Source organism: Silene latifolia, chromosome X (genome assembly GCF_048544455.1).
Source record: "Silene latifolia isolate original U9 population chromosome X, ASM4854445v1, whole genome shotgun sequence".
Taxonomy (NCBI): Eukaryota; Viridiplantae; Streptophyta; class Magnoliopsida; order Caryophyllales; family Caryophyllaceae; genus Silene; species Silene latifolia.
Window position 1 is genome coordinate 113,033,587 of NC_133537.1, and position 10,940 is coordinate 113,044,526.

Genomic DNA, 10,940 nt, shown 5'->3' on the forward strand with positions numbered 1-10,940 from the left:
TGCTTCTACTCCCTTTCAGAACGCTAAAGAAAGGTTTTGCCTTATCTACTGATCTAGATATGAATCGAGATAGCATGACCATCCTCCCCGTAAGCCTCTGAATATCTCTTATGGTTTTGGGCCCAAGGAGGTCCGGGAAAGCCTGAACCTTTTCCGGATTGGTGTTGATCCCTCTAGCACTGATACGAAGCCAAGGAATTTGCCGACCGCACACCAAAGGGGAACTTTTTAGGGTCTAGATTCATATGGCATTTGCGAAGGGACCTAAAATTTTCCTCGATATCATCCAAGTACTCATATTCGCTTTTACTTTTCACCTTCCTAACTTTCTAGTTGGAGAAGATCTGGTCGACCAGCCTTTCGTAGGTGGCTCTTGTATCCTTTAGGTCAAAAGGCATCATCTTGTTTGTGAATGTACCGTGACTTGTAATGAACGCGCACTTGACCTTGTCGGGCACCCAGATGTGCACTTGATGGTGTAGATACCCATATCTGTCGATATTGGCATTTATAGAAATCCCGTCAAAACACCCGATGATAGGACAACATGTATTTGCTAGTTGGCATTGTCATTTTTTGGAGTTCGTTTTACGATATGGAATGGGCGTCGTCGATGAAGCGTTTTATTAATGATATTTAATTTAAATATTCTAATTCTTATTTAATTTAAATGATGTTTAAATTAAAGGTTTTATTTCATTTATTTTGAATTTATTTTCTCAAGTTTATTTTATTGAAAATAAAATTAATATTTGATTTGAAAAATCATTTTATGAGTGTATTTGATTTGAGAAATCATTTATTTTAGTGTGTTATTTGATTTGAAAAATCGATTTCGAAAGTTGAAAACTCGTTTTAATCACACGATTTGTGAGCTCGTTTTATGCTTGATTTGGGCTCGATTTTCAACGCACTTTCGACCCAACTTCCTCTCCCATAACCCGGGTTCGATTATTAGCCAAAGCCTACCCCAAACCCTTTGTTTAACCCACCCAAATCTCGTTCCAAACATCCCTCCAACATAGCCCAATTCCTTCCTTTACCCGTGTTTGTATAGCCCATCGAAAGCCCTTCTAAACCGATTCAAACATGGTCCAAACCCACAACCCATCACCACCAACCCGTGCTCCACATTACCCATAACAACCCAGCACCTAGACCACCTCGAAACACTTCAACAAGTCCATCCAAAACAGGCCCCAAAACGAAACAGCCCACGACCCCCTGTTTTCGTTCAGCTCAAACCCGAGTCTAAAACCCGCTCCAGACTATTAGAAAACCCATGCCCATTAATGCCCTACCATACCCTAGTATCCCTACCATATTGCCATGCCTTTCCCACCAAGAAAAACCCTTATACAAACCCTAATAAACCCCCCAACGAGCTGTTGGACAGCAGCTATGCAAACTGAGACCCGTATGCTTCTCCTCTCTTAAACCCTACTCTAACTCCTTATAAATACCTCGCCCCTGCCATACATTCGACTCTCGAAGCTCTCCACATATCTTACGTGTTGATTATCTTATCATGTTTTATTTAACTAATTCACATGTTTGTTAATCTATCTTATGCTAAAGAGTAAGAATATCTCTTTCCTTCCTCTCTTTGTTTGTTTATTGCTAGAATAGCTAAATGAACTTCATATGCTAAAATAACTTGACGAGTTAAATGCATTAAATCGACGTAGAATTAAATTCACATGTTAAGGTTTTAAACAATGATTGCATATTCGCATGAGATACATTTCCAAAATAGCCATCGTTTTATTTAGTAGAGACCGTTATAGTTACGGGCGGGGTTGGGTGTTAATTAATGAAATTAAAATAGACTTCCCAACACGTAATCTCACAAGAACTTAAAGTCTCTACAATTTGGTTTCTAAATTCCATTTAAAAATTTAGTGGCGACTCTTTCAAAATCAAAAGTATTTAATATGAAATAATAAACATAAAGTGGATGAAAATTCCCTTGTCCACAATTTGGCGACTCCGCTGGGGACGGTGAAACATGAAAAGTAAAACAATGGCTATTAGGAATATCTATCCCATGCATTTTTTTATGTTAATCATGCATAAACCCCTTGAGACTTTAGGATTCGGACCATTCTCCTCGAGAGCTTTCTTTTAAGCTCGAGATAAGGGGATGACGTCCACTGTGCCTGATTTAAATATCAAAGGTGCTTCCATGCGATTATCAAGTGCCAAACCTACCATATAGCAACGTGCGTATCGGGGGAGACCACTTCTTTAATCCCGTGGGATCACTAGCACGGACCTTCTTTTAGAAGACCGACCGAGACTTAGAAGAGTCTAGGCTCATGCATAGCATCCATAATATGTGAATGACTAAGTGCTACTTGTCTTCCCAAGTCTGTTTTCAAAACCAAGTCCTTTTTCAAAACACATCATTGGATCAATGTTTTCGAAACAAACGGTGCCCACTCCTTATTTTCGAAATTTCTGGACTTAGTTAGGTCCAAATATTTAAAACTCTTTTCAATCCCGAACTTTTGAACCTACCTCTTTTGAAAAAACAATCATTTCCAAGTCGAAGTTCTGCCGAATTAGGATTAGAATTTTGACCAAATCAAGCCTTTTATAAAACGGCATGCTGCCCATTTTAAAAGCTTATTTCGATTCAATCCTTTCCAATTTCAAAATCGAATAATCCATAATCCAAATCTAACCAAAACCTAGAATAGAGTTTGAGTCAGTTGGGTCAAGTCCATTCTAGTTGCTCTAGTTTAAGCCATGTTTGGTTTTATCTAGGGTTCAAGTGAACCAAGCTTGTCTAGGCTAGAACACAACCCTAGTGGGTTACCTAAGTCACCTATTAGGTCCAAGTCAAGTAGGTCGACCACTTGGTCAAAGTCTAAGCCACAAAAACACCCCATCTAAGACACTATGAGGCGTCCCCCTTTCCAAACCAATGAGCCATGTTTGGTTTCGATCACAGTTTAGTCACACCAAGTCTATGTCTAGTCCAGTCTAAGTCCAAGTCTAAGTCAGTTGAGTTGGGTTTTAGTCCTAGTTAGGTCTAGAACCCCTCTTCTACACCTTGACCTTGCACAAGTGAGTCACTTAGCTCATTTCCAGGTCTAAGTCTGTCTTTAATCAGGTCTGAGTCAAAGGTCGAGTCTGTGAGTCGAGTCCTTTTTGTGCAGGGGTTTTATTCACATTTTTTATTAGTTCGGGGTTTCTTTGTAGAAAGGCAGCCCCTGACAAGAAAAATGTCAACGGAAGCACTATTGGCTAAGATGAACGACACTTTGGAGCTGCTTATAGCTCGCTTGGCTGCAGTTGAGACTAAGGTAGGTGGGGAGACTCCGGTAACCACCATCCCGGAAATGTCTGAGCTTGAAAGGCGATTCAAGCTTGTGGAAGACCAACTGAAGCTCTCTCAAGGGGAGAGCATCCACTACGAGAATGTTAGGGCTTATGCCCCAATCTAGGAGGAGCTCCCTAAGAACTTCGTGCTCACAGATATCCCTAAATTCGAGGGAACTGAAAATCCTCTGCAGCACATTGGGTCCTATAAGGAGCACCTCGCTCTGAAGAGTGTGCCTGCGAGCATGCTAACTGCTATCTTTGCCCAATCCTTGGAGGAACATACAAGGGCTTGGTTTTACAACCTAGATCTAAAGAATTACCCCCACATTCGAAGATCTAACTACTGAGTTCTGTTGGCATTATGCTGACAATGCCGAAATCCAGATAACAATGAGGACTCTCGAGGTTATGACCCAGAGAGAAAAGGAATGCTTTACTAATTTTCTGGCTCGTTGGCGCGCTAAAAGTGTGAAATTGACCAAAAAACCCGAAGAGGTCGATAAGTTTGTAAAAAATCTGCAACCAGCTTACCGTAATGAGCTAAAATATCAAAACTTTAGCACATTCAAAGACTTGACTCGAATTGGGAGGAAAATCGAAGATGACCTCCGTACGGCGGAGTTTTCTAAACCCAAGGGATACCCTAGGGATTCCTCCTCTAAATCTAAAGCAACTACTAGTGCTAATCATGTTCAAGCTATTAATTTCCTAGGAGGAACTTCCAAGAAACCACAACGCTCTACTCCAAGAGTGTTTACTGACATTGGGTGTACTTATACGTATGCCCTTGAAAGACTCAAGGCCCAAGGGAAGCTAAACCCAATCGGCCCAACTCCTGAACCACCCTTGGAACAACGACCCAAGTGGTACAGGCCGGAGGCATACTGTGCCTACCACCAAGGGAAGGGGCACGATACAGAAAAATGTTTCCGCCTCAAGCATGAAATCCAAGATATGATTGAGAATGGAACAATCCCAATACCCACTGTGAAGCCCAATAATGTCCCCAATCCATTTGGGGATCATTCAAATGCGGTGTTCGTCGAAGACAGCATCGATGTGTCCCACCTAATCCGTCCTATATGCCACCTAAATGGTTTCCTTGTGGGGAAAAACTTCATCGATTGCTCTATATACCTCCCAAGCATAGAGAACGAAGTTCGATTTGGGGATTTTGCCATCGACTTTACCCCTTACATTCTCAGAAGTGCCAGCAAAATCAATGGCATCTGGAATGATGATGAGGATGATGTCTACCTTGAGAAGGGCGCAACAATCCCCTATACTCGGGACGAAGTCCAAAAGCTAAGGAAAGAGGCTCTCGAGTCCAATCACTTGACACGAGCTGGCCGCCCATTTCGAGTGGAAAAGGCCACCAATGCTCCAACTGCACAAGCTAAGGAACCTACTGTAATCGAGGCCCTTAGTGAGGGGATAACCCAAGAGGTCCCTCTCATTAAGCAGCTACAAAAGATTAAGGTCGATGTTTCTATCTGGGAGCTCATATTGAGTTCATTCGAACATCGACAAGCCCTATTACAAGCACTAATGAGCATGAACGTGTCTCCAGATATTGCTCCAAATGATGTGGTGGCCCATGTTGTCCAAAATCCACCACGACTTGTCAATGCGGTAACCTTTTCTGATGAGGATCTACCCTCTATAGGGCCCAAACACGGCTTAACCATGTACATTGTTGTGACATGTCTTCAAAAGCATGTCCCTATGACCCTTGTTGATGACGGGTCAGCTGTTAATGTTCTACCACTAAGGACAACACACGTTTTGGGCCTTGACACAAAGGACCTCACTCCAACTACTCATACGGTTCGAGCCTTTGATGGGACGATTTACAGGGTAACCGTGATTGTCGACCTAGTAGTTCAAGTTGGGCTCATTGAAAGGAAGGTTAGTTGTCAGGTCATTGATATGGCCTCATCCTTTAACTTATTACTGGGAAGGCCTTGGATTCATGGAGCAAAAGTTGTATCCTCCACTTTCCATAGAAAAATCAAAATCCCTCTCAAAGGAGAAACTGTCACCATCGATGCTACCCCTATCGTAGTAACTGGGGGGGGGGATCTGTCCTCAGAAGTAACACTCGATACCTCAAATGATGCTTGCGGGTTTGAGGTTATAAACATGATCGACTCTTGTCCTGAATTAGAAAACATGGACTTGTATACTGGAAGTCACGTCTGTGAAACCATTCTCAAGACCGGGAAGTACTTTGGTTTCTCTCTATACCCTTGAAATGAGGATACCTTGGTACTAAAGGGCGTGGTCCCTAAAGGAACGACGTTTGGGTTGGGATACGAGCCTACTGAACAAGATCTCGAAAAGAAAAGAAGGACTGTTACAGACCAAAAACCTTATCCACTAACACTGAATGGATACTTCGTGAAAGCTGGAGAAGCAGAACGTCGTCTCGACTTTCCCGAACCTCTTTTTGACGAAAAGAGCAAGAAGTTGGTCCCTGGAATTGAAATATTCCAAGATTGTCACTACATTCCGAAGGAGAGACGCTTAATCCAGATGATGATTCTGAGTCTGAGTCTGAGTCTGATAAGAGTCTTAGGATTGATTCTAAAGAATCGAGTGTTGAAAACACCCCTTCCCCAATCTTTCCTTTTGATGTACCCCCCTAGCTCTGGTATTCCGGGGCCTGTCCCGAATACCACCCCCATTCCGCCACTGACCTCTAATCAGTTGGCGCAAATGTTAGCGCATTTCGCACAGTTTCAAATTAATAATAAGATAAACCAGTTTGCTTACGACTCGTGTCCTTTACATCGCAATGCCATTTCTGAAAATGTTTGTTTTAATAATGACTTTGAGAATGAGGCCGGGAAGGGACAGGTTAAAGAAGAGGAATAGGAGATAGTACTACCTCCGCAATTGGTTAAGGGGTTGGAGGAATACGACCAAAGAAACTCTGTTATCGAAGATACAGAAACCATCAATGTAGGAACCACCTCAGAACCCAGAGAACTCAAAATACGTACCGCTCTAGATCCTACAGAAAAACAAGGGTTCATAGATTTGATGAATGAGTTCAACGATGTCTTTGCATGGTCTTATAGAGACATGCCAGGAATCGATAGGTAAATTGTAGAACACAAATTCCCAATCAAAGCCAGGGTTCAAACCAATCAAACAAAAATTACGTAGAATGCGTACTGAGTGGTCTTTGAAAGTCAAAGAAGAAATCTATAAACAACTCAAGGCCGAGTTTATTAAAGTATCCGAGTATTCAGATTGGGTAGCCAATGTAGTACCAGTACCTAAGAAGGATGGGAAAGTCCGTGTGTGTGTGGACTTCTGGGATTTGAATAAAGTCAGTCCAAAAGATGACTTTCCATTACCTCACATCGATATCTTGGTTGACAATACCGCGAATCATGCCCTACTATCTTTCATGGATGGGTATGCCGGATACAATTAGATAAACATGGCCGAGGAAGATATGCACAAAACCGCGTTTATCACGCAATGGGGAGCCTATTGTTACACGGTAATGCGGTTTGGGTTGATAAATGTCGGGGCAACGTACCAAAGAACCGTGACAACGTTATTGCACAATATGATGCATAAGGAAGTCGAGGTGTATGTCGATGACATGATTGTGAAATCAAAGGAACGTGTCGGTCATCCAAAGGCCTTACGAAATTCCTTGAAATATTAAGCAAATATAACATGAGGTTGAACCCTCAAAAATGCGCCTTCGGGGTTACTTCCGGGAAGCTCCTGGGTCACATCGTCAGCGACCGTGGTATTGAGATTGATCCTTTGAAAATCAAGGCCATTATGGAAATGTCTCATCCCAAAACTAAGAAAGAAATTTGAGGTTTCCTGGGTTGAATCCAATATATAAGCCGCTTTGTCTCGAAGTTGACAATGATATGTGAACCGATCTTTAAGAAATTGAAAGTCGGAGAACACGAGATGTGGGATGACGAATGTCAAGCCGCATTCGACAGGATCAAAGAAGTTCTGTCTGCTCCACTTGTGCTTAATCCTGAAGGAAAAGTAGATCTATATACTTAACATATTCATATATGTTTTAATTTAATTTGTCATAAAATTAACAAGTGATCTTATGCATGCAAACAAAAGTAAATATAAAGAAGAAATCATCATCTTACATTGAAGATTTCGGTTTTATGGGCACCAACAAGATCTCCTTCTTGTTAGTTCTTGAGCATTCCAAATAATGGATGAACAAAGATTCAAGTATAGAATCTCTCCCAAAAGTGAATACCCAAGGAAACCTCTCAATAACAAATGTTATTATGATCTAGTAATATTATATGTTTTACTATAAAACTGACACAAAATAAATTGCATTTTTGCTCTTGAAAATCTCGGTCAAGAGGGAGTATTTTTTTGTGTTTATTTCTCTAGAATTATCATAAATTGTAGAGAGTTTTATTGTATTTTCTTACTCTAGAAAATTAGATGGAAAGAATGAATAATAATATGAAAGAGAAAAGCCTTTCTCTCTTTCTTGTGGGATGGCCGAAATATGCATTGGGTAGTATGCCCAATGCCTTTTGTTTTTTCTCTTCTCAAAAGCTTGTAGGGTTACATGGCTAGAGATTAGGCTTTAATAATTATGTTTTCTCATATTAAAATAATCAACATAATTATTCCACTAATACTCCTTCTAATTTTCGGTACATACAAGATAAAATGGAAGGTCCATTTTATTTGTCATTTGTCAATTGTGACATATGTGATATGTTACTTGACATGTGAATTTGTAATGTATTTTTAACATATTAAAAATCAACATACTCATAAAATATGTCATTTACAAAATCGACAAGTAATTCGTAACTACTCGTACCAAAAATGTTTCCAAATTATAAACTACAACATTCTGTATTTATAATAATTTATTCATTCCGTTTCAATTGTTTCTGTAAACAATAATTTCATCTAAGCAATGAACCAATTCGATTACTTAGACCGTGTCTCATTTAATCATATTTACAATAAGATACGTAAATTATACTCACAAAATCATCCGTCAATTTTAAGCAATTTAATTAACTCGTATCGGTATACGATTAATTAAATAATCAATTAAGAGTATTTCCCTATATGTATGACCTAAGGGGATCAACTGATCACCACCGTCGCACGACAGTAATGTCAAACTCTAGTCAGCCAATCATTACCGATATGTGTGGACCAGTTGACTGTAAAAATTACATCCCACATGTATTCTTAAAATGAGATTTAATAATGATATTTAAATCATGTGATCGCACTATTGTTGAGGACACATTTCCCAACAATCTCCCACTTGTCCTCGATAAGTGTGCGTCACCAATTCTCTTGTCCTATTACTATCTCCCACTCAACGCAAGATGTCTTTCAGGTCATACTTGCAAGTGATCATATCGAGAGTGGTTTCCTCGATCTGGAGAATAACTGATTGACCGGATTTATCTATCATAGATACCTTCCGAGCGTGGCCACGAATTTCCAGTTCATTACTCCTCGAGTGGCCCTGAGATATTGTTTTAACCCTGACAAGGGGGTGGACAATTTCTATCGCACTTATTCCCTTCGACTAGCCACAGCCATCATAACCCAAAATATGCCCATTTGACCCCATTTACGAAGGTCGTAGTAACACAAATCAAAGTTAATCTGAAACTGTGCCATCTTAGGCGAACAGTCTTTAGTCAAAAGAATCGACTCATTAGAATACTATAGTAGCTCTCGCCACGACCAGGCTTTATAAATTTGTCAGAACTCTATAAGCGGTCACTGCCCGACAAAGTGTTCCCAACAGTCTGCCTATGTGATCGACTAGTCATCTCACATGACTCTATGTCACTTGAACTTGCCATCAATCGCATCACACTCTAGTCACTTCGAGACGTCACCTCATATAAGTGACTATGGGCGAATACAATGCTAATCCGTGTTCACTTTAACGGGGTTCAATTGTCTTTACAACCCGTTTGGATGTAACAAAGTATAATAAAAGAGTTTTAAAGTAAAACTCGAACGACAAATGCGATTATCACATATGAATAGTCAATGCCTGATTATTATTTCATGTTCTATAATCTAATTTTATCTTGTACGTAGTTGTTCATTTCAATTCAATTGAAATGACATGACTCATCATGTTTAGCCTTTGAGAAGGCTTTGGTTAGTAGGTTTTATCAATTTCTTGTACCTTACTCAACCTCACTACATACTCGTTTTCCTTTGTAATGTATACATTTGCATTACAAAACTTTCTGAGTACGTGTCGAGATCCAATCAAGACATAGGCCCTCTAGCCTAAGAATAGCTCCCACTGTTTTCACAGTGTGCGGGACTCATCCTTCTTGCACATCTCATGATCGCAAGTGTACTCAATTTCCGTTATAAATATCTCTCATTGTTCTTTATTGCCTAGAACGATTCTAGAAAATCTACTTCTTAATTAACATTGCCACAATGGTATCTTAACCATCCTAATGTGTTTTGATTATGGTTTTGTCGGAAACCATGCGCAATCTCAATTGTCAATTGTCACTTGTGTAACACCCTTACACAATATTGCATCATAAATACTTTGCATCATAGCCTTAATGTTTCTGCAAGCACTTAAGGGTAATCTTTATGGCTTACTTGGTAAAGACTACTTAAATTCGATTTTGAAAACAATTCATCATACTCAAAGTGTATGAAGTGTTGCACATCATTTCTTTTTAATTGATTCGGCAGCGGAAGCAAATGAAATCAATCAAATATGTTCAATTTAATTGAACTAGTCATGAATCTTATCAACATAAGACTTCTTATTGACGCTAATATCATGTGGATTTATCTTCATAAATCCGGATATTCAAGATGTATTATAATACTCCAAAAGTCTTAAATCATTCTCAATGATCAATATGTCATCCACATATCGGACTAATTAAAATTTCCGTAACTCCCACTAAACTTCATGTATAAACACAACTTCTCGACTTATCGAGAAATGTTTTATCACATGATCAAAATGTTGATTCTAACTCATTGATGTCCTACTTAAGACCCTCTCTTAAGTTTCACATTATCTTAGGATTGCAAGAATCTACTAAACTCAAGACATGTATTGAATACATTCCTTCTATTGAAGAAGTGGGTTTTAGATTCACTTGCTGTATGCATATCCTCATAATGAAACACAATCCCTAAGAATATCCAAATGGACTTAACCATTTCAATTAGTGCAAAACCCTTTGCAACCAATCTTGCATTGAAATATCTCTTTATTAGTGCAAAACCCTTTATCACTAATCAAGCCCTTTCGTTTCGGATTTTCATGGCTCTAAGCCTTGTATTGAGTTGTGACTTAAACACTCTTATGTAAATCATATGTTCATTACTTTCTAGAAGTAATCAACTTGAATCAAACAATTTCTTTTGTAAGTTATAAGCTCTTTACTTTCTTAAAAGTAGCATGAATTCATCATTTTTAACAAGTGACGAATTTAACCTCCTAGGTTTTGAAGAAACAATGTCTTACACAAAACATCTCATATAGCCAAGAAAGACCAGTTTCTTACGACATAACATTCTCTGTGGCTCTTGAATAATTTCTCCCACTCTGT

At 39.4% G+C, this 10,940-nt stretch overlaps 1 protein-coding gene across 1 annotated transcript; it reads left to right on the top strand.

Moving 5' to 3' along the window:
- The first annotated feature begins 3,230 nt into the window (after positions 1 to 3,230).
- LOC141618124 (uncharacterized) lies at positions 3,231 to 5,583 on the top strand. Its single transcript, XM_074435237.1, has 2 exons — positions 3,231 to 3,428; positions 3,715 to 5,583. The coding sequence occupies exons 1-2, from the start codon at positions 3,231 to 3,233 to the stop codon at positions 5,581 to 5,583; spliced, it is 2,067 nt and encodes a 688-aa protein (XP_074291338.1).
- Positions 5,584 to 10,940: the final 5,357 nt, after the last annotated feature.